Raw genomic sequence first — 25,156 nt, 5'->3', positions numbered from 1 at the left:
AACATAATACAAGAACTGCAACATAGTACAAAAAGTAAAACAACTGTAAGGAGCAGGATGCTCAGATAACATCTCATGTATGTTATAAATGAAAAGACACTCAAGCAGAGTGCTTTTACCTCTAAGAACTGCTCTTAAACATAAACAACACCACAAAATCTCGTATCCTAGTTTTAAAATTGTCATTGTTTGTTTCACTCACATCTGCTTTTAGAAATCGCACTTATTTATTATGGCCCCATAAGGTCTCAAGAGATTTATTTTACCAGTTTTATAAATGCACAACAAATATTAGCTTTCTTGGTATTAAAAGACTGTAACATGTCTAATCAGCTTGAATTACTTTAGAATACAAACAGCAAAATAATCAGGCTAGATTACATTATTGTACAAAGATTAAATATAGATTTGTGTGAAATGATGTTCCACCGACAGAAGGAAAGTTCCCACCTGTGACACCAGTAAACTGTGCTCAGTTAGTGTTACAAGTGAAACCTGACTGCTTGGGAAGGGTTTGAAATCGTTTTCTTTCACAGTTGATGTGCCCTGGTGTCGGTAAAGGTCTAGTCCCACCTAAGTGGATTAGCCTTTATACCACAACCAGTACACTTCTGGTGAGGACTCACAGCAGTGTACATTAGCAGTGTACTGTGCAGGAGCAGATGCATGTAAGTTATGCCCACACTATGTGTATTGCCCATGGTAGCATTCTTCTGTCAGATAGGTTATAACCAAGAACATTCTCTCATTGCTTAAATGTTGTTGTGTCTTTCGACTTTTCCCAGTTAGGGGTCGCCACAGCGGAACTCCGGTCCAATAATGATTGGCAATTGATTTTTACATGCTGAGTTACCAGCCCTAATGCACAACCTTCAACAAAGGTACGCCCATTCACGCATGTCTCCACGCAGAAGACGCTCTAGGTGAGAGTCGAACCGGTCAGCGTCTTACTGTGAGGCGACAATGCTACCGCAAGCACCACCACCGCTAAAAGTCTACAAGGCTATCATGATCCCTACTTATTACCTTCTCCCCTCAGTGATATACAACAGAGCTCCTCTACCCTTATACTGGACATTAAATGTCTGTGTAGCAAGGGGGCTATATTGGCAAGACAGCAGAATGTATGCATTTTACCATCCTTCCAGTGTTTGTGGCCCGAGATTGGGTGATGGAGACAATAACAGATAACTACATATGAAATGCCAGTAAAGATTTCAAAAGATCATTTAATGTAAATCTGTGGCTTGGCTACGTGGCTTAGAGGGAAAGTCCTGACTGTGATCCAAGCAATAAGGGCTCTATTAGCGTCCCCAGCACTGGAGAAGCCAGGCAAGGAGGGACAGGATTGAAGGGGTGTGATCTTCTCCCCCCCTCCCTTCTTCTGGGAGGCCGTGCATTCTTGAGATGCACACAGGACGGTCACCTTTCTCTGGTGACAACTGAGGAGACTACCTCCCTTGCTCAAGATAGGTGAGAAGGAATGCTTGCTGGTGCACATCCCTTGTGGAAGGAAGGACCCATCCAGAACCATCCAGTTCCATCTAATGTGTGTGGGAAGCAGGGTAGTACGAAAAAAAAAATGAACCACCCTGATGGCCACCTTAATGTTGGACCTTCCTGGGTAACCTTTGCCCTGATAAAAGAAAACAAATGGGCTGACTGGCCAGTAGGTTCTGATGATCAGCAAGCCGAGATGCAAAATGTAACAGACAAAATTATACTTACATATAAAGCATAGTCAGTCGTAAAACTGTTACAGTGAAATTGTCAGGTTTTATAGTGGAGCTAACAAACTGCCATACATGCATAATGTGACTGGCATTCCAGCTCCATAAATGTACCTGTCTGAATCTATTTTGCCTGCACAGGAAGCATGTCACCTTAAGTTTCCTGGTCACAACTCTGCTCTCCCCAGTTTATCTGGGAATATACTTTCTCAGAAAATTCAAAACAGTGCAGTTTCATCAATGCCAGGCTTGTCCTAAAAATAACTACTTTCAAAAGTTTTACTAGTCTTTGTTCTGCTACAACTTTTAAAATCATCATATATAATGTAGCTATATTAACTATACAAAGTTTTATACTGCCTTTGTTCAGCATTGAAAAATGCATTACTTTTTAAAACACATCATATCTGGCATTAGTAAGATACAGTAATACAGTACCTTGAAGCATGTTTGCAATAGGAAACCACTTCTTTTTTAGAGGATCATAAAACTCAGCTTCTTGTGTTGGGGCCCCTCCGCGGTAACCACCCAAAGCAAAGACACAGCCATTCAAGGTGACAGAGCAATGATAGTACCTGGCATTGAGCATTGGGCATTCCTCTTGCCACTCATCTGTTTCAACATCATATACCTGAACTGTGTCAAGCGCTTCAATGTTATCTGTTCTGTAGCCCCCTGTTACATAAATGCTTGCCCCTAGAACTGTGACACTGTAACTCTCTCTGGTGTGATCTGGCATTTCTGTTCCTTGAACCCAGGTGTCAGTTAATGGATCCCAGACATGAACTTCTGATAGTGGATGCCAATAATATCCCCCAATAACATACATGTTTGGTGTAGACCTTTTAGAATTCAGTATACAGTTTTCTTCATTCCCATGGGGTTTTAGTGCATGGTATACTAGTGACCGCACCCTATTTTCATTAAGGAAGTGTATCTTCTGTATCTCCAGGGCAGACTTCAAGTAAAGATCATCTACAACAACATTAGTGCACTTTAGGAGATCACATAGATGTTCCACTCTTTTTTCCATATCGTGACCAATCCATTTAACAATGGCTTCAACAAGGACCTTTTCATTCCACATGCTAAGGTTTTCTCTGGACAGAATATAAAAGAATTTGTCTTTGGTTATGTCCAGGAATTCCTCTTGTTTCACAACTTCTTCAAATCTGGAAAGTATCATTCTTCTGGACTCTTTTTCCAAATCAAAGCAAACATGAAATTCTGCAAAGGAGTGCATCCCAAGACAGTTGTCTGTATCAAGACGTCGCACCAGAAATTTCTCACATGCACTTTTTACAGCAACAAACTGAAGAAGATCAGCAGCTTCTAGAAGGCTTTGAACATTTCTTTCTGTTATTCTTATTTGTGATGTGTAAGCAAAATTTATCAGTGCTTCTAAAATGTTGTGGTCTATCCCCATTAGTTTAATTTCATTATTGGATTTTTCTTTCATGTCTGCTGTGAACATAACCTTGAAGTATGTACTGCAAGCTGCCAATGCAACTCGGTGACACTGAAAGAACTGTCCAGAAGAACAATGTAGAACAATATCAGTAAATAATCCTTCAGAGTAAAATTGTCGGAAAGCATCCAAAAAGCTCTCAGAATGGCATGGATCATTAAAGTCATAGGTGTATTCTTCCTGATCCATAATAGATATGTCTAGAACAAAAGTAAAGCCAGCATTATTGTGCAGTCTGTTTTAATCTCATGTTCGTTATTCATTTACATTCTCAGGCTCTCTCAATAGTAACAGATGTTTTCATACAGCACTGTGCATCATTACATATAAACAAAAGCATTGCACTCCTGCAAAAACACTTTTGACCTACCCAATACATTATATTAAATCTAGGCATTATTCTGATTTCAGAGCTGTCACTGTAAAATACTGGATAGATACATACATTGCTAAGGTCTGAAGCTTGTAAAAGACATTATGTCTAAAGACTAGGCAGAATGCCTTTTTTAAAACACTTTTCAATGAGATCACTGAACGTACTGGTCATACTTTTGACTTTAGTGGAAGTTTTTGTAACTGTAACTATATTTTATTGCTTTACCAGCAAATAAATATTTGTGCAATTATGGTTTATAGGATCATAGGAGCTACAAGGCAACTAAGCCTCAAGGCCATTTCTGCCTTGCCAGCACCCACCCTTGGTCCTTGTCTCTAATTTTAAGGAGAGTCAGGCCCATCATACAGGGGTGAATTTATGAACAACCATTCAGATGTCCATCTCCTTTTCAGCTGCAGACAGAGTGTCACACTGCTTAATTTGGAGAGGGAGTTTGTTCCAGAGAAGTGGTAGGAGCTGCATGACAAATCTATCCGTTATCTTAGTCTTATTTATTTGCAGCAGCCTATTTAGATATCTGGTCCTGGTGTTAGCTGAACTGTCTAATCTTTTGAGATATAGGATTTCCTGCACTGCTTGATCCCTTATAGTCCTATAAGCAAGGCATGGGTCTCCTCTAATGAGTCAATAAGAAAATGGGTAAAGGGATAAAGCCTCCAGTCTATATTTGCAGCTCAGATCATTTAGTCCCCCCAATTTTTGTAGCTACAAATCTCTGGGATCTTTTCAATTGACATGCTTAGTACGGTATATTCTGAAAGGGGCACTGGACTCAGTTATGGGTCTAATCAAGCAGAGTACAAGGAGGTGAGAACTGCTTTAGATCTGGAAGAAATATTTTTCTCTTATGAGCTGTGCAGGGGAAAATGATTTCCTAACCACTGTTGCAATTTGATGGTCAAACGTAAGGGAGCTGTCCACCCATGTACCCAGGTCTCTCATGACCTTTTCATTTGAAGTGGTATGTTATGTATGCTATAGGCTGGAGCTAGGGGGTGCTTACTAAAAGCTACAATGTTGCACTTTTTGGTATTGAGCTTGATCCCCTTTAGTACACCAGCTATTGACAGTTTAAGCTCACCCTGGTGTGCATGCATGTATGTCAGAGGGAAAGTTCATGATTACTTCCAGTTTATAGTCATCCACAAACATTGTTAACCAAATATCCTTATTTGATAAGTGAAGATATGAGAAGTAGATGGTAAACAGCAGAAGTCCTGACGGGGATCCCTGCAGAACTCCAGTGGTCACCCTCATGCTCACACAGGATGGACCTCCTACTCTTACTGTGGGGGTCCTGACTGCAGCCAATTGGCTACCTACCTACCTATCCACATATGGGTCAATTTAGAGATCCTTCAACTTGCTTATAATATTTTCATGTGGTATGGTATCGAATTTATTACTTTATTTATTTATTAACATTTATTGACTGGAAAAGTCCACTGAGTCAGAAACACATTTTCAGTGGAGGCCAGGGGAGAAAAGCTCCACCAGTATTACAAAGTTGACAAATTTTTTACATAAATTGTTCAAAATTTTTAACATACATTTAACAGATCTTACAGGTAAAGAGACAAAAACATAGTACAGTTCAACACTTCATAGGGTTTACAAGAATATGCATTAGGAGTCTTAAAAATAGGTAGAAAAAGTTACATATGTGAAAGAGTAAGAATTTTAAAGAGTATTATCTGTAGTCAGAGTAAAGTAAAATGGATAGTGGGTATATTGAAGGTATTAAAGAGTGGTTATTATAAGTTCCGTCAACCTGATATTTAATTAATGTGCTGTTTTAAGGTGGTTTGTTTGTATGGCAGGTACAGGATGGATTACTTAGATAATGTGATTTTTAGAGCTATCTTAAAAGATTCTGAGTGGTCAATTTGGGTTATTTCAGATGGAAGGTTGTTCCATAGTTTAGTATGGGGGTACAGACATTGTCCGGCTCTTTTACAGGGTTTTGTTAAAGTTAGCATGAATCTGGAAGAGGACCTTAGTGCTCTTGTAGGGGCATATATTTGCAGGATTGAGTTGAGTGCTGGGCAGTCATTAGGTTTGAATTCATTGGCTAAGTCATGGTACACTGTAGGGGTAGCTTGTCCACAGTCCACAGTTTGAGTAACTCTCTCAAAGAAGTTTACCAGATTCATTAGGCAGGATCTACCCTTGGCAAAATCAAACCATAATAGGTCAAGTCTGATAAGATTTTTGATATCATAGTTAATTATGCCAGTTATAATATATTCTGTGGCTTGTTAAACGAATGGGCCTGAAATTCTCTGAGTCTGTGGTGTGGACATCCTTATGGAGTAACATCAAAATAGTTGTGCACCCCTCTTGTAGGGCAAAACCAGTTGCTAGGCTCAGGATGAAGAGGCTTAGGAGTAGCACAGTGCTATTAATAGATAATCATGTATATTGTCACTTCTCATGGATGAGGTGATCTTTGTTTTGGAAAGAACCTTCATTACATGCTGTTTCATGATGGCTGGTGGATTGAATCCATCAGGGATAAATATGTTTGGAATAGGTAGCTCTGGGGTGAAGTCAGCACTGAATTTATTAGCTAGTATGTTGGCAATATCCACTGGACTACAGTAGATGATAACATTATGAATAAGTTGGGAGCAATATTGGGTATTGTTTCTTATTCCCCTGACATTACTAAAAAAAGATTTGTAGTTGTCTTTGGCTTCTATAGTTAGTCTGAGTTCAAAGAATGCCTTTGTTTTTCTTATGTCCCATCTTATTTTCTCATTTAGCTGTCTAATTCTTTTTTTTTTTTAATTTGGGGCTGATTTGTTCTCCTACATATGTTTAGGAGTTTCTTCCTTTTATTACACAGTTTATTTATGCTTGAGGGCCACCACACTGGTTTGCTTTTAGATCTCCTCATTTGCTTGGATCTAGATGGGGCAGCCAAATGAATACATTTGTCCAGGTGAGAGTAAAACTTTTCTGAAAAACTTTTTGCAGTATTAACATTTTGGGCAATTTTGCTATTCTTGAATTTAGAGTCTTCTACATAAAATTGCAGTGGATTTATATGTTTGAAGTCCTAGCACTCCATTATATTTATTTCTAACAGTTTGGAGATTCTGATTGAGAAGGTTACTAGTTTGAGGTCTAATTTGACCAGTGTGGGAAATATCTTGGGGATGATACATACAATCTGTAAGTTTGTTATGATCAAGTCAAGTATATTCTGTCCTTTAGTATGGTCTTAATAATTTGGTCCAGGGAGTTTTGTTTATAAAATCCAAGAATGTTTGAGCATATTCTGTGTTGGTGGTAAAGGTCCCCCAGTTAATCACCGTGTAGTTAAAATCACTTTGGATAACAGGGTTCTGCTTAAGGGGAATTCATCCAGAATACTTAGGAATGTTGTGTGATTTTCTGGAGAAGTGGAGGGATTACTACAGCATGCTGTGAACTGATGGCTGATGTTATTTAGCATGATTAGGATCTCAGTAAGCTATGCTTGTGGGTCTATAGGTATCTGTTTCAAGGCAATGTGGTCTCTAACAAACATGCATATGATGCCACAGTTTCCATCTAGACTAAATGAGTGGTATGCACAATAATCAGGTACTGTGGGACTGCTCTCTGGGCATTTTAACCAGATTTCAGTAACAACAGATATCTGGATGTGCTCCAAACGCAGTAGAGCATAAGGAAGTTTGTTGTTTAGAATCTTAGCATTAAGATGAGCCACCTTGATATGACGATTTGGGGATTTGAGTGCCCACTGCCTGCCCTGACCATCTTGGAGTGATTCCAACTTGTTTCTTGTGTCAGAAGGAACAAGAACCATTGTTCCAGTCACCTGCTCAAGTGAGATGGCTTCTATTACAATCTTCCTTTGACTGACTGACTCCAGTTTTGGTAAGTGCTGTCCAGATTTAAATTTGAACCGTTGCTCAACATAAGATAATTTTTTTTCTGAGCTTCAGACTGTGATGACTGTGATATTCTGACAAATGAAAAAAAAACAGACAGAGAGAAGAGTAAGAGCCTTTACTAAGGGCTACAAGATCTGGGGCTACACTTTTCTGAGCTTTTGAGTGTTGAGTACCTACCTTGACCTGCTTAGATTGATTCCTGCCTGTTCCTTTTGTGAGAGGGGGCAAGAATAATCATTTTTGTCAACAGCTTAAGTTAGGCAACATCCACTAGAGTCTTCCTATGACTATCTGTTTCTAGTTTTACCAGGCTGCCCTGATTTAAATGTGGATCAGTGACCAACTTGATATTGTCTTTAGGTGAGCTCATTCAGCACCCAGAAGTACAGTCTATGAAGTAGCTTGAAAGCTGTTGAATTACATACCTATTTTCATTTAACTCCAAAATTTTCTCTGTGATCAGGTAAATTCTGCATTTGGTGACACCTACCTCCATTAAGCTATAGCTGGCACCATGTAATACATCATGGGTAAGTCTGTTTTTATTCTCGTTACACTTTCATGTGGTATCTTTTTCACAGCTTTTATGCTTATTGATTATGATTATGATTAGGTAGGTCTCTGATCATAACTAAACTGTTCTATGTTTGAGAAATGATTGGCAAGAAAGTCACCTCAGGAGTTTCACTAAACTCTTCTTCTGAAATGAATCTTGACATTCTAGTGGCAAAGTGAAGAGTTTTACACATTTTAAAGCTGTAAAAGGATTCCAACGCTGTTTTGCGATGATTGCAACTTGCTGGGTCTGATCTAGTGTGAGACTAGAGCTTAACAGCAGTGAAAGGTGCTAAACATAAAGGATTGTAGTCAGGTTTCTGACGAATCAAACTGTTGTATGTTCAAGGTATGTCCAAGAAATAGTTGTTAAGAAACCAACTTCAATAGTGGGGTGAGGCAAAGCTGAAGATGTGACTCTTGACATCCTTTTCAGAACATAGAACTAGTTGGTTACGATTACAGAAACCCATTCATACTTTTTTATAAGATCAGTGTACTACCAGTTACACACACATATATGTAAATATAAAGGAAGGGGTAGGAGTGAAAGTGTTTTATAGCTCTGAAACCTTTAACACACAGTGCTGACACAAAATTATTCTATTACATAAAGCTTTAGCTGTCCCACTGCACTACAAGGTGCAGAAGAAAAAAAGAAAAAAGAAGAAAGAAGAAGCGGTAGGAGAATAAAGTGCTTTACAACTTTTAAAGCTGTAACACACTTAGAACTGCCTTTCAGACATCAGCCAAATGTGCAGTGTTATCTCTGATCCTTTGACGGTTTTAAAAGTTGTAATACACTTTACCTTGTGGTGTATAGCAGTGCAAAGTATATTACAACATTTAAAGTTGTTTCTTCTTCCCAACACTGTTCTGTGCTGACTGAACAATGCTGTTTTTCCTGGTTTAGAAGCATAATCATGACAATGCACATATTACAAAGTTTGTTACAAACTTATATCAGAAAGGTGTATAAAATATACTTTTTGACAGTTTTGGAACATAATCAGCAGGCTCCATGTACTATATAGTAACTGCTCCATAGTTCAGTAGTGCCTGTTCTAGACTACCCTACTGTGATTCTACTGTATTAAATGCATCTTTATTCTCAAGTACTGTTATACGACTGATGTACTGCCTGTGTTCAAGTGGCTTTCTTGTTTGTGAAGGGTTCTTGTACTGATTCCAGTTAGTTTTACCATTCCTTTGTGGTTACAATTATTAGTGCATAGGAATTTCATGGCAATTGATTCTTGTGACCACTTATGCCTTACTAATAATCATCCTCAGGTCGTCACCCCCTTTCTCAATGAGAACTAGGCCAGTCAAATCTGGGGCGAATTTGTAGGTACTCATTCAATAATCCAGGTTCTGTTTAAAGGATGATAGTGTACTGCACTGTGTAACCTGCAGAGACAGTCGGTTCCAAATGTGTGGGTGGTGCTGCATGAGGAATCTGTCTCTCCATCATATTTATTAAAAACTGATTAAGATTTAGGTCCCTCGATCTGATATTTGTGTAACTATTAGATATGTGGAGATGCAGGAGATCCAAGACAATAAAGTCTCTAATGGCACGGAAGGCAAGACATTGATCTTGATCTCTACTCAAGAGTCTATAAGATGCCATACGGATTTGTTGAGTCTAATTATGGTGGCTGCCAGGAAAAAGCAATTACTAGAAAATGGAAATCAAAGTCTAGACCAACTTTACTAGAAGTAGCAAAGATAGTAACAAATATAAAACAACTGGAATTGGGATCTTTAGAAAAGTGCAGGAGCAAATTACATAGGAAAAATGTGAAGTGTGTTCTCAATACATGCAGAGGAGGAACGAGATTTAAAAGAAGGCAGGATGTGAATGAGCTATGAAATGGCTGACTGACAATGACTAGATATATTATAACTGATGTATAATGTTTGCAGCTGCACCTGTGTTGGCATGGTTTATTTTCATTTATATAACTGTAAGATTGCCTCTGTCATTCATGATAATTTACATAAATCCACATTGCTGTTCGGTAACAATAAAGGCTGTCCTCCTCCTTATAATTCCAAAAAACGAGAAAACCCATATGAGTAAATTGATGAAAAGTTTAATAGCTTATAAAACACATAGTAACAACCAGAAACAGATTAAGCGCACTTTCCTCTCGTAACTCGAGACTTCATCAGAATCATCTGTTCACTTAAAAACCTCATAATTAAATAATCTTACATCCATTTTCATTGGTTGTTTCTGGCGCTCAAATCAATTAATACATTTATACATTTTACTTATATTATTTTTAGCGTTGGTAAATATACGGGTTTGCACGTTTTTTGGAATTATAAAGAGGAGGACAGCCTTTATTGTTACCGAACAGCAATGTGGATTTATGTTTTTTGTCGTTTTGCAGTTGCTGCATTTTCTTGGGTTATTCATGATAATTTAATAAAGATGTTTCTTGTTTAAAAAAAAAAGCGTCCATAAGATATTAAATAAAGGGACAGTGATTCCAGTCTCTCTTGCTATATCAGGGTCTTTAAGGCCATAATCTTCTTAGTTAGGAACTTCTAGTTTACTATGTCTAGTGATGTAACAGCCTGAAGGGGGTGCTGTATTCAATAATTGCTTAATCAGTGCTGAATATAAGGGAATTATGACATCATTAGATTTGGAAGATATTCTCTTGGTAATTAGCTGCAACAAGAAGAAGGATTTTCTGACTACTATTGTCGCATAATGATTGAAACAGAGAATTATCAACCCAAGTTTCAAGGTCCCTAACTACATTTTCATTTTGTAGAGTGGTATTGTGTATATTGTATGCTGTGGAGATGGGATTGTCTACCAAATGTGATACTGTGTTGTTTTTTTTCATTTGATTTGAGACTATTTTTGGTATATTAGATATTAACAAGTGGGAGTTCTTGCTAAAAGATTTGGGTATCTGAAGGGGACTTGGCAATAAATCCCAGTCTGCAGTTATCTGCAAACTTAGTTAGCCAGAGGTCCTAGCTCCCAGTCTGGAGATTAGAAAAGTAAATGTCAAAAACGAAAGTCCAAACATTGAGTCCTGGGGAAACACCACTAGCTACGTTCATGCTTTCTGATGAGGCTGTGGGTGTTTTTGTTCTGCTTTTTAGCCTATTTGCTATCCATTTTACAACACAGACCTATTTTTAAACTATTCAGCTTACTTACAATGCCTGCAAGGGGTATGGTGTTGAATGCCTTGGCTAGGTCAAGATACACCAGTGAGCAGTGTGATCACTATTGACAGCCTGTGTAACCTTCTTCAAAAAGTTAACCAGCTTTATTTGGAAATATCCTCCCTGGGCAAAACCATACTGCTAAGGTTGAGCCTAATGTGATCTTGCATATCATAATTTATAAGGGATTATAATACATTCCACGGCTTTATAGATGAGGTTACTCTGGCTGATGGGTCTATAAGTTACGGTGTCTGTGGTAGAGCCATCCATATGGAGGGGCATCACCAGTTCAGGAACAAAACTGAGAGATAAATTTGGTTAAACAGTTTGAGGAGTAGCTCAATAAGGGCATACTTAGCACTGTTTATTAAACATCCAGGTATATTGTCAGCCCTTGTGGAAGATGTATTTTTGGTCTTAGATAGCAACTTCACTACATGTTGTTTTGTGATAACAGGGAGCATAAGGAATTCAAAGATTAGGTGACTCTAAAAGAAGTCTCAGGGTAAAAGCAACACTGAATGTATTTGCTAGTATATTGGCAATGTCTATTGGGCCCAAATGAGAGGTGCCATTTTGATTGACTTCTGAACAATGTGAAGTGTTGTTTCTTAGTTTCCTAATGTAGCTAAAGAAGGATTTATAATTGTCCTTAGCTTTAGATACTAACCTAAAGTTTTTGGGCTGCTTTAATAGACCTAATAGTATTTTTCAAACGTTTAGTAACATTTTTGATACGATACTTGAAATGAGGGGTTTGGATCTGCTGTACAGTTGAAGGAGATTTTTGTTTTCTTTTCTTACAAAGATTATTTACATTGGGAACCACCAGGGTGTTTTGTTTTTGAATTATACTTGCAGTCGCTGGGACTGCCATATCCAAATGGGCATACAACTCCTATGTAAAGCTACCCGCTGTAGCATTGCGGCTGATGTTGCCATAAAAGAATTTTGTATCCTCATCACAGACATTGATGAGATTAGTACATTTGAAATCCTTGAATACCAAGATATTTCCTGCAGAGACTTTAGGGACTTTAAATGCGAATGTCCACAAGTTTTTGGTTTAACTTAACCAGGAAAGGAGATATCTGGTGAATGTTATATGAAGTGCCTATATTGTTAAGGACAAGACTGAGAATATTTTGGCCTGTAGCAGATTTGTTGACTATCTGTTCTAGGATTTTTTTTTTTTTATTTATTAAGTTTAAGCACTTCTTAGCATACCCTACATTGGAGGAATAGGTGCTCCAGTTTATTGAGAGATAGTTAAAGTCTCCCCCATAGAATGACATTTTGTTGATAGGGAGTTCATTTAATACATTTAGGAATCTTACATGACCATCAGGGGACATGGAGGATGTCCTATAACAGACTACAAGTTAATATGTGAACTAACATCAGGTGGCACGGTGTCTGGGCAATTTTTTTGGGCTAGGCTTGTAAAGGCTCCAGGGCCATTAGCCTAGTAGACACCTATGAACCTATGAATATTTTGTCCTGTTTAGGGTGATCTGGAGTTCTATAAGTTCAGTTTGTGGATCTCTGGGAATCTGCTTGGAGGTGATATGCTCCTTGACAAATGCATCAGTCCTGAAGACAGCGCAGGTGTAAAATCCAAGTAGGAAGGAGCACTCCCTTTACATTTAAACCAAGTCCTGATAACTACAAAAATATGAATGAACACCAAATGCAGGAGAGCCTCAAGATCAGGCAATTATTCATTGAGACATCTGGCACTGACAAGAGCTATGTTAATGTGACCAAGTTTGGGTAAGATATGTTTATTACTTTGGAATGTCCATTAGCTGGACTCTGTCTAAAAAAGGCACTATAGGGACAGCAAAAGTATGCAGAAGCCTTGGAATGAGAAATGCAGGCCATCTTTTGTGAAACAAGTTGGACTGTTGAGCATCTTGTCCCAAGCTGACACATACTAGATCCCCTGACATGACACCAACTATTTAACCAAAATTGTTGAAGTCAATTATAGCTTCTTTCTGCATGTGCATCATTCTTGGAGAAGGAATGGTTCCACTTAGGATAAGTTTATTGCCTGCATTTATCATATATGGAAAGTTCTGACATGTCCATCAGGGTTTTAAAGTCCAAGTCATTCACTCTCACATGAACCACCAATGTGTCACAGTCATATTTGTCAGATGAAAGCAGCTTAATAGCCCTTGTGATGTCAGACTTACTGGTGCCCAAAAGAAAAACTCATCTTAACCCAATCTTTGTCCAGCCTTGTAAGTGGAGAATCTATGTGCCTACTTGTTGAGTCACTTATCGCTAAGACATTTTTGTAGTACAGTGATTTGGAGTAATAGATTAGCAGTTGTTTGACTCTTGGTGACTCTTTGCTGTAGATGTACATGAAGATGAGAAGTTGGATTGTTAATGAGACCTAGCTTTCCTGGTTCTTGGAGAATTTGGTAAATATTTTTTACTGCTTCAGTGCAAGGCATTTTGATGTGATTTTGTTTAGATTATGGTGGAGATGCTACTCACAGGACACATTTTTGGGGGGGGGGGTGGATTGAAGCCTCCAAAATTAATTAAATATCTGCTAAGAGTTCACTAGCTGTGAGCATAAAGTGGTTTTCTACACTGCATGAGGACAGCAAGTGCTAAGAGACTGGCAACAGAGGGAGAAAAGCAGGCAGGCTGACCTTCCATTTTTGTTCAGTGACTTTGGGAAATCAGTTGAGAAGTACACAGAATGCACTATAGGTAACTAGATGAGTTGTGCATTAAATACATCATTATCCTCAAGTACTATTATAAGATGGTTGTATTACTCATCTATTGATAACTCATGCTAATGCTTGTTTGTTCTGGTTTCTTATAGTAGCTCTAATTCAAGTGAATCTGGTTACTGTTGCTTGTCTAGGTGAACCTCCTACGTGCTCAGCTATAAGTGTGACAATTTTATCTATAGTAGAGTACACTTCTGCTGTTTTTTTGAGGACAAAGTTGTGATTAGTCTGTTAGAACTTCTTTGCCCACATTTGCTAGAGGTTGACAAAATCAAGTGTGTGGTATAGAGTGCAGGCTTCAGTGTGATTTACAGTGTACGGCTGGCAAGCTTTGCAGTGTAAATACTCTCAATACTTACCACGACTAACATATTGTATCTTCTACCCTTACTTCTCCTGGTCTTCCCTAGCTAATCCCCTAATTCTATCCATTCCATGTATTCACCCCTACCTCGCATACATTACATACAAAGTATCTGAATGTGCACTCTTCACCTTCACTCCCCATAATGCCTTTATAGGCACGGTCACAACAACAAAATTACAGATGTGTAAATATCAAACACAAAGAAACTAAGGGTCTTGCTGCTAAATGCTAGGAGTTTAAATCAGAAACTGGTCTCTCTGGAAGCACTCCTCTCCCTGGAAGATGTTAACATCTGTACAGTCACAGAAACCTGGCTCAAGGCCACAGAAAGTACACCTGCTTTGCCAGGCTACAATACCTTCTACATTTTCAGACTGCAACTTGAAGGTGTGAAAACCAAAGGAGGTGGAGTATCTATATGCATTAAAGATAATTACACCTCTAGGGTGGTCAGACAAGAAAACTCTAAGGAGCTACTCCAAGTCCAGATTACCATGATTAAGACACCCCTTAAGGTCACTGTCAGTTACAGGCCTCCTTCCATGAACCAAGATGCCCACACAGCTTACTTAGACATACTTGGGACAATTAAGGTACACCCTAACACCCTAGTCATGGGTGACTTCAACTACTCTTCCATTAATTGGGAAACTTATATGAGCCCAAATTCACTCACACAAAAGTTCCTGGACTTGTTAACTCAAATATCCTGGAACCAATAGTACACCACCCAAAAAGGGCTCCAATATTCTAGACCTATTCTCACCAATATAAGTGACCGATGCAACGCCTAAAGTGTAGGGCCCCGCACTGGTTAAATCCAACCATAAATCAGTCATTTTGAAGTAGCAATAACACCATAACTCCCCAAAGGAAATGTCAGGCTACAAAACTTCACTGAAGTTAACTATACCCTATTAAGGGAAGGTATAATTGATTTCCAAGCTCCAGTTTCCACAGATGGCATTGATAGCTATACTAAGGTATACACTGATGGGCTGTATAAACATCCACACAAATGTATAGGCATAGCTGTGCCAGATAGATTTAAAGCCAGATCCTCAAGAAAAAAAAAAAAACATCCTGGTGGATGTCTAGCATTAATAAATTATACAATAAGTGAAAGAAGCTGCTCTCTAAAAATACAGTTGTGAAATCCCAGAACAGAAAAGTACCCTCCTCAGCCTAAACAAGCAAACAAGTCAACTCGTAAAATCTTCAAAGAGCAAATATGAGAAAAATGTAGCAATCATAGCCAAGGATAACCATAAGGCTTTCTTCAATTGCATCTGCAACCTAAAAGGTAGGACTCAGATGTGTGTACACTGACCCTGAGGAAACTGCAAACCTGCTAGCAGACAGGTTTGGCGAAAATGTCACCTCCTATCCCCCCCAAGCATACCACAAACCATGTCTTCATCATCTCCTCCTCCCTGCATCTCTAAAGAGCAAGTCATCAATGGCCTCTCCAAGGCTAAGAACACAGCCTCCATGGGACAAGGTGACATTCTGGGCTGCGTTCTTAATGTTCTGAAACAAGAGCTAGCTACCCTATTAGGCACTCTATTCAACCACAGTCTGAGTACTGGCTTTGTCCCCACTGAATGAAAAACAGTGACTGTCATCTCTCTCTGCAAGGGCGGCTCAGCAGCAGACTCGGGTAACTAGAAGCTCATAAGTTTAACCAGCCTCATCTGTAAGGCAATGGAATGAATCATCATGGAACTCATAAATAAGGATATAGGTGACTGCCAAACCCTGGATCCATCCCAGTTCAGTTTTGTCAAGGGCAGGTCATGCCTGCTAAACAGGGTGGACTTCTTCGATAATGTGACCAGAGCCATAGATGAGGCAAAGCCACGCACACAGCCTATCTTGACTTGGCCAAGGCCTTCAACACTATTCCACATTTGGGCATCATTGACAAACTACCCAGTTGAATATCAGGTGGGTTGGAAACTGGCTCACAGATCGACAACACTAAAAGTAGGAAACTTTACTCCTATCAGCAGACCTGTCACCAGTGGGGTCCCACAAGGGTCAGTGCTGGACCTCCTCTTGTTTGGCATATACTTCTCAGAAGTCCAGGCCTAAATGGAGGGGCTGTGGCTAACCAAAGTAGGCATTATCATTGAATCCCCTAGCAATTTCAGTGTACTTCAAAAGGGGCTTACACAGACCAATGATTGGTGCCAAAGCCATACTCTTAAACCAAATGCTAAAAAATGCATCATCATTCCCTTTGGTAAAAACAATGTCCCATCTGATTATAAAATAAACAATAATACCATAAACACTACCAGTTCAGTAGTGAGAGACCTGGGAACACAAGTTGGCTGTGACCTCAACTTTCACCACCATGTGTCTACTGTTGTGAGGAAGGCATTCTACGCTGTTCACCTGATTAGCAAAGGCATCGCCCCAAGAGCAAAACAGGTTATAACTCCCCTGTACTCTTCCCTCATCAGGCCTATCATTGAATACGATGCTCCCTTTGTTATGTACCATACCAGACACCCGCAGTAACCTGAAGACCTCAGAGATTTCTAAGAAAATTCAGGGTTTCCAGCACGTCTTATATGGACATTCTGAAATCGCTGTTGCCAGAAGCAAATAGACTACTCAGAGGTGACTTGTGTTTGGTTTACAGGGCTATCTCTGACCCAAATCTAATGGAAATGCTGCACATCCATAAGTCAAATGGGACTACAGTCACCCGTTCCAGGGATATCAATCTAGCCTGGGATACAAACATGACCTGCTGGCGAGATAGATACATCTCTCAGAGGTTCCCACTCCTCTGGAATAGGCTATCAATCCATATCAAGCAGACTGCCTCCATGACCATGTTTAAGTGCAACCTGGACGACTGGATGGGAAACTGTAACTTTCTCCAGGGAAGTGCCATGGCTTCTTTCCTGGGCATGGGTAGTTCTTGCTAGAAAAACCTTGGGCATAGACGATATCTCTCATCTAGTATCATATTGGGATTTAATGGCTAAGCTCGTAAAGACCCTTAGGTCAGTAGCCTATTAACCTATAAAGATGGTGTTATGTTCTCCCTCTGCTCCTGTGAGCTCTACTTTAGTCAGAAACTATTCAAGGGTCAAACTCTTATAATTTACTGATGACCTGGACAAGTTCAAAAGTTTGTCTCCCTCCCATCTGATGACCCAATTACCAATACTGCTACATACGCCTCCAACTTAGATGCACATCTGAATGACTGCATTGAGAGGCATCTATCCCTATCCATCATAGGTATAATGGGAAATTTAAAAACAAACCCTTAAGGTGGAATTCTTACATAAATAAATTGTATTACAAGAGAAAAAGACTATAGGTTGCATATTTTAAATGTTCCTCAGTCACAATAAAGAATACAAACTTGCTCAACAAGAATCTTAAGCATGCTACTAGAGAAATTAAGCCTAGCTACAAACTTAAAATATAATATATAATATAATCATATAACCTTTTTAAGTATACAAAGAAACTTAAAATTAACACCCAGTGCTGCTCTGAGCTGTTATCTGAAAAGGCAACTTATTCTGACCTGGAAGCCATCGCTAAATTCTTGGTTGGTTAAGTTCAGCTTCAATTTCATCTCATCTACTCACCTTTGTCACCCTGATGCTCTTTTAAATATTCCCCCAAATCACTCTCGATAAAATAGCAGTCCATTTCAGTCTGATGATTTGACTAATATTCCTAAAACCTAGGAGCCAGTCAGATCCTGTTTCTGTGTCCCTCAACTTTGGGTTAACGAGCAAAAAAAAAGAAAGTAGCAAGACGCTTGCTGCATTTGTACCAAGCAGCTTACTACAACTTACATCCACACAATGCAGTCCTGACAGAAAAATAATTACTGAAATTAATTTCTGGATCGGCATTCAGAAATGCATACTGTTATACCAATTGGCTGGCATATCCTGATTGTGTCTTCTAACACTTTGTGCCCTTATATCTTCTAAATGCCATATTTTCCCCTAATCTTTGATACTACCATGTTTGAAAATCACAGTATTATTTTCTTCATTTGATTTGTTTGCTTGTTACACACAAATTTGTATTGCTTCTTCGATTCCCTACTGTTCTTCAATATTAACATCATTTTTGTTTGCTATGGTGTTTCTGAAATAATACCCCATTTTGTGAAAGTTTTCTCCAGATATCCAGAATCCTCTTCACCCTATGCTAGCTGCAGTACTGCACTGGCACTATCTAATACTAAAATACCAGTTCCATAGGACCCAATATCATCCTTGTCTACTTCCCAGTAAGTGCTAAACACAGCTTTGCTCACCCCCCCCCTTCTATACTTATTCAACCATGGCCTCTCTAATGGTTCAATACCAGCTATTTGGAGGACTACGATGTTAGTGTTACTACATAAGTGCAGCCCTACCACAGACCCTGGGAACTAGAGACCCATAAACCTCACTAATACTATGCATAAAGTTATGAAATGCATTACAGTAGAATTTATAAACAATTAAATAGATAATCTTCAACTACTTTATATGTTTATAGGTGTTTACTAGGCTAACAACCACACAGGCCTTTTTAAGCCTAGCCATACATCCCAAATCTCTGACAAGTTCTGATACTCTTGATAAATGTAAGCATGGGCCTGGGAGATGAACCATTTACAGGTTACCTGTGTCCATTACAGACACAGGTGCGAAACCAGGGATGAATTTCCGGTTTCCCACTCAATTGTCCACAATACACTTGAATTAGGTTAGGGAGGAACTCTGCTTCACATGGATAGGGAGCCTGTTCCATAGATGGGGTAGTCTCTGGGATACATACCTATTTCTCCAGCAGATCCTATTTATATCACAGGCAAAGTTTACATCTTTAGAACAGGTAATTCTGGTGCTGTTTGTTTTGCGGACATGCAGGAGGTCCATTAGAGTGGGGTCTGACAATGCCCTGCATGCCCGGGCATAGATCTCCCCTCAAAAGCCTGTAGGAGACAGAATACAGGGATAGGGCCTTGAGGTGGTCTGCAGCGGACATTTTACCTGTAGCCCTGTATTCTTTTAGTGAGAAACCTCTGTGGACATTCCAATTGTTGGATATGCCTGGTTAGGTACATACCAAAGGGGGCATTGTACTCAATGATAGGTCTGATGAATGCAGAATACAGTGGAACAATGACTTCCTTGTACTTAAATGCCATACCTTTGTTTATAAGTTTATAAGTTAAGAATGATTTCCTCACCACTGTAGACATTTGATAGTCAAAGGCTAGATTACTATCTATGTGTGTCCCTAAGTCCCTGACTACTGGATCAACTCTAAGGGGTGTGTTGCCAATATGATAGTTACCAGGGATGGATGACTTCCCAAAGGATACTATTATGCATTTCTTGGCATTTAGTTTTAGACCATGACTCTGACACCAGTTGTTTGTCTGTGCCAGCCCCTCCTGGAGAACATTTGTGTCAGTGTGAGATTCAATGACAGCTCCTAATTTGCAATCATCTGCAAATTTAGTCAACCAGAGACCACTGACATTGACCTTGACTTCTGAGAAGTAAATGCCAAAACGGAGCGGTCCAAGGACTGATCCCTGAGAGACTCCACTTGTGACTAGCCTCTTTGTAGAGGCGGACTCCCCAATTCTAACTTCCTGGATCCTGTCTGTGAGCCAGCTGGCTATCCACTGGGTGACATATGGGTTTGTACCTAACCTCTTAAGTTTGTCAACAATGCCCAAGTGGGGTATTGTGTTAAATGCCTTGGCCAGGTCAAGGTAGGCAGTGTGAATTATTTTTCCCACATCTACTGCTTTGGTGACCTTCTCAAAGAAGTCTACCAGGTTGAGTAGGCATGATCTGCCCTTGACGAAACCAAACTGGGTTGGGTCCAGTGTCTGGAGGTTTATTATAGCGCTATTGATCATCTCAATAATTATTTCCATGGGTTTACATATAAGACTAGTGAGACCTATGGATCTGTAGTTTCCAGGGTCTGCAGATGGCCCTCCTTTGTGCAGAGGAATGACCGCTGCCTTTCTCCATTCATGAGGCATGAAGCCTGTTTGGAGGCTACATTAAATAGTAATTCCAGAGGCCCAGACAGGTCATGTTTCATACTTTTTAAAAGGCATCCTGGGATATTGTCTGGGTCCACTGATGCACTATTCTTGGTCTTAGAGAGAGCATTAAGGACCTGTTCCCTAGTGATAGTAGGGAGAGTTATATTTGATGATATTTCCTGAGGGGAAGGTTGAGGGGGGAGAGAGGAGTAAGGTTGGCACTGAAGACGTTTGCTATATCTTTTGACTCAGTATAGGTGGCTCCACTCACAATGAGCTCTGCACACAATAGTTTACTGCCTTTGAGGTTGTGGACATAGATCAAGAATGCTTTCTGGTTGTCCTTGGCCTGGGAGGCCAAACTTACCTCAAATTTGGCTTTGGTAGACTTTATTTGTCCTCTGAGTTGTTTGTTTAGATTGGTGAGAGTGCTTTTATCCTGCTGGTACTACACCTTCTAATTTTTGCCATGATTTTCTTCCTCCTGTTACACAGCCTATTGATTTTCTGATTCCACCAGGGTTTTTCCTGGTGGGTACAGCTGCCTCTATGCAGCTATTAACATGCTTATATAGGGTTTCTGTGAACAGTTCTGTATAGGCAGCAGTGTTCTCAGGATTTATGGGGGCCAGGTTCTCACTTAACAAGAGGAGGTTATCCTTAGAATAGTTTCTGAATATTCCAAGTTTAGCTAGGGGTCCAGGTTTTATTTTTACTTCAAAGGAGACCATTTTATGGTCTGATCTTACCAAGGAATGCATTACAGTAGGGGGTGTGCATCAGTCTCCCATATTAGCGAGGACCAGATCCAGTATGGTTGCACCCCCGGGTGGTGTATTGACTATCTGGTCCAAGGAGTTTGTGTTGACAAAATCCAGAAATCTCTGTGCATATAAGTTTGGTGTCATATAAGATTCCCAGTTAATAGCGGGATAATTAAAGTCACCCATGGGTTGGATGGTTAGTGTTTCTAATAAGTTTAAATACATGGTATGGCTTTCCTGGGTCATAGAGGGGGACCTATAGCTTTCAAGGAAGTGGTATTGGACTTTACCTATTGTGATTTGAGCATGGAGCAGCTCAAGTGCATTGTCCTGTTTGACCAGCCTTGAAGTATACTTATTTTTGATGTAAATAGAGATGCCTCCACTTTTAGTCCCTGCCTGTCAACTAGCTGGGGTAAATGTGTGGAACTGGAAGTCATTATAACCTTGCACTGTTGGTATGCTCTCAGTGGCTTTAAACCATGTCTCAGTGACTGCACAGATGTCAGCATTCTCTAGGGTAAAGAGGGCTTCTAGGGAGTGGAGTTTTTTGTTTAGACTCCTAGCATTGAGCAGTAATGCCTTTAGATTTTCTTGGTTTTGATCTGCTATGTCGGAAGTACTTTCAGTTTGGCATTGCCTCAAAAAGGCATTATGGGGGAAGACAATATTTTAGCTATAATACTCAAAAGCCTAGAGGGGAGAGGTACAGACCATCCCTGGCAAAGCAGCATGGTCTGTTGACCATCTCCTTCCATGCTGACAAATATTGCACCCCCTTAGAATGACACCAGAAACTCAGCCAGTTATTAAAGTCAGTCATCTTTTGTTCGTATTGTGGCATCATCCTTGGAGAAGGTAAAATGCTGCTCAGTGCTAGGCTCATACCTATAGATGAAAAAGACCAATGGTTAGACCACAGCTGAAGATAAAAATGGAATAATCCAAGCCAAGAAATAAATCACTTGTAACTTCACATCAATGCCCTTTGTAAAGCCAAAAATTATAGCTGAAATGTAGTAGTCAAGGTAGGAAACAGTTCACTTGCAGCTTCACAACAATTCTTCTTCAGAAGCGATCAGCTGACTTAGATCGCGAAAGCGCTTACTCTTGTTTAATAAAGGGAAATTGTTGTGAAGCTGCAAGTGAACTGTTTCCTACCTTGACTACTACATTTCAGCTATAATTTTTGGCTTTACAAAGGGCATTGCTGTGAAGTTACAAGTGATTTATTTCTTGGCTTGGATTATTCCATTTTTATCTTCAGCTGTGGTCTAACCATTGGTCTTTTTCGTCTATTTGCTTGAGGTGTATACCAGGCGTTTACCCAGCCTTTTGTATTTTTTCATTTGTTTCTAGGCTCATACCTGCCTGAGACACATATTCCGAGAGCTTCATGATGTCTCTCTTCATATAGTCTAGGGAGGTACGTCTCAGGTCATTTACTCCTACATGGACTATGACTGAGTCATATTGGTAAATGTGGTCCAATGACCTAAGTGCATGCGTAATGTGGTGGATTCTAGCCCCTGATAAGCAAATGACCGTAATTTTCTCGTTACTCAGCCTGGTGAGAGGGACATCGGTGTGTCTCATGATTACTTTACCCTATTCAGTTTGTATTTGTGAAGGCAGACCTTGTCTTATCAACCTAAATGACTTCTTTGAAAGAGCTATTCCAAGTTAAGAACATGGCTCAGTCTTTCTACAAGGTCTATCCGGACCAGGTAAAGGCCTTTGAGACAACTCCCTATATGGTATTATAAACAACCTTACCCAACTAAGCATTAAACTGTGTGTCAAATGATGGGTGGCCATTTGGCTCACTGTCAAAAATTGCTACAGTGAAGGTCGGTGGTACCTTAGCCACAAAAATAAATAAATAAATAAATAAATATATTCCACAGAGCTCAGTCCTGAGACATATCCTCTTTGACATCAACTTCTGTGATGTGAAGGCAGATATCAAAGGCCATTGGCTGACCAAGTTCACTGATGACTGAAAGTTAGGTGATATTGTTAACTTGCCTGCTGATCTCTGTTACTTAAACTTGGGTTGGATCAGATTAATGCTTACTGTACTGACCACAGGCTCAAGTTCATAGTAAAACTGTAGGTTGTCGAATTTGACAAACAAAGTGTTCCTTGTTCATATCATACAAATAGCACTGCACTTAAAACTGACATGGTCATTAGAGATCCAGGTAGCTTAATTGATAATAAGCTATTCTTTGATCACTGTGTATCAATTACAGTTATGAAATCAATTTACCTTGTCCAATTAATTGCCAAGGGAATATGTTCTAGAGCCAAATAAATTATAAGTCTTCTCTGTTCATTCCTCGTTAGGCCCATCATCAAATATATTGTCACATTCAACATGTACCTCTACAAATACATCAACCAGCTGAAAATGTCCTAAAGATTTTTAACTAAGAAAAATAAAGGCCCAATGCTCCTTTAGCTACCCAGAAAGACTGAAAGATCTTTTACTGTCATTGTGACTCCTGCATGGTGACTTTTGCTTAGCATTCTGTGCCATGGAAGACCTGTCCTACTAGATCTCCTTCACCTTTGTAAAACTGGCAGTGCCATGAATACTCATGCCCAGTACCTTAATCTTTACTTAATCTTCCTTACCACATATACAGGGCCTACTGATGCAAATATATATAACCCAAATCATCCATTGTTGATGGATTAAACTGCCTTTGCATGTAAAACAATGCAACTCAGTAGTCATCTTTTTTATATATAGCCCAGATGATGTATGGATAATCATAAATTCATCCTTGGGGGTATACAGTAGACTTCTCCTTAATTATTGACACTAATCCATGCACTGACATATCAGGTTGCTAATGCACTCAAAAATCTTTTGGACTACTTTGGTTAGGTTACCCAATAATTATTTTGACTGCATGCCTAGTGAACGCCTAAGAACTTATGAATGTATAATGCACTGACCAGTGCACATATATGCACACATCAGATTTGCCCCATGGAAAGTGACCTTTGATGACAGCGCCAACAGATACATTTCATTACTGTCCGTGGGCGAGGCAGCACATTTATTACAGAAAAAATACTGATTTAGAAATATGTTGCTGTCACTTTTTAATGAAGTCATCATATAGTAAGATATTTTTGTTGTCTTCTACACTGGAACAGTACATGGATCTACTGTTGTGCTTAAGTGGATTGTGCTCATCTGGATGTCTATCTGCAAGCTTGTATTTATACCAGTGCCGAAGTTCTGAATATGCCATAGATGTAGCGTCTTTTTTCATTTTGTTTTTAAATCTGCAGATATGAGGCACACTAATTTCCACAGAAGCATTGGCTAACCATTCACAGGATACTATCACTATATGTCTGGTTTCTCTGCCCCCCCCCCCTCCATCTAACCTGATTCACCACCAAATAGTGATCGGATGAGGCCTCAGCACTTCTCTTAATATGGCTGCCTGGAAAATGAAACCTCAGGTCTGATGACATAACTACATTTGCCCAAGGTTCTTTATTATCAAATACACTTCTAAACATTCTTGTTGTTTAAATATTGTGCTCATTCTAGACTATCCATGATTAGCACAGTAGTTTTGACAATAATTCACCACCCTGACACAGATGAGGTAAGTTTCCCATTTCTTGTTACCACTGGAGATTAGACTCACCTAACCATTTGCAAGATCTATGTTTATATAATACTGCAGTAATAACTACTAGATCAAAATATAGATATTTGCAGGAAACCCATGATATGGGAAAAAGCATTTAGGAGCCACCTCTGTCCATTAGTGGTACTGTGGGGGCATTCCTGGGAGAAATTTCATATTTCCCATCCTTTGACCCAAGTTACCCTTGAATGTGGTCAGGGGTGAGCTTTGTTTTACGTGGATGGGGAGTCTGTTACAGCGCTACAGTATCCTTTTCAAGATATACCTGTCCCTCCAAACCA

The 25,156-nt window shown here is 39.5% G+C and overlaps 1 protein-coding gene across 1 annotated transcript in view; it reads right to left on the bottom strand.

Annotated features, from left to right (window-relative positions):
- The window catches only part of KLHL23 (kelch like family member 23), a 197,071-nt gene that overhangs the window by 141,409 nt on the left and 30,506 nt on the right, over window positions 1-25,156 (bottom strand). The window contains exon 2 of the mRNA XM_044075498.1: window positions 2,169-3,398. Within this exon, the coding sequence (XP_043931433.1) occupies window positions 2,169-3,387 (1,219 nt within the window). The 5' untranslated portion in view covers window positions 3,388-3,398. The remainder of the gene's footprint in view (window positions 1-2,168; window positions 3,399-25,156) is intronic.

This window comes from Protopterus annectens, chromosome 6.part1 (assembly GCF_019279795.1).
Source record: "Protopterus annectens isolate FY-2018-M chromosome 6.part1, PAN1.0, whole genome shotgun sequence".
NCBI classification, from domain to species: Eukaryota; Metazoa; Chordata; order Ceratodontiformes; family Protopteridae; genus Protopterus; species Protopterus annectens.
This window is presented reverse-complemented; position numbering and strand designations above follow the sequence as displayed.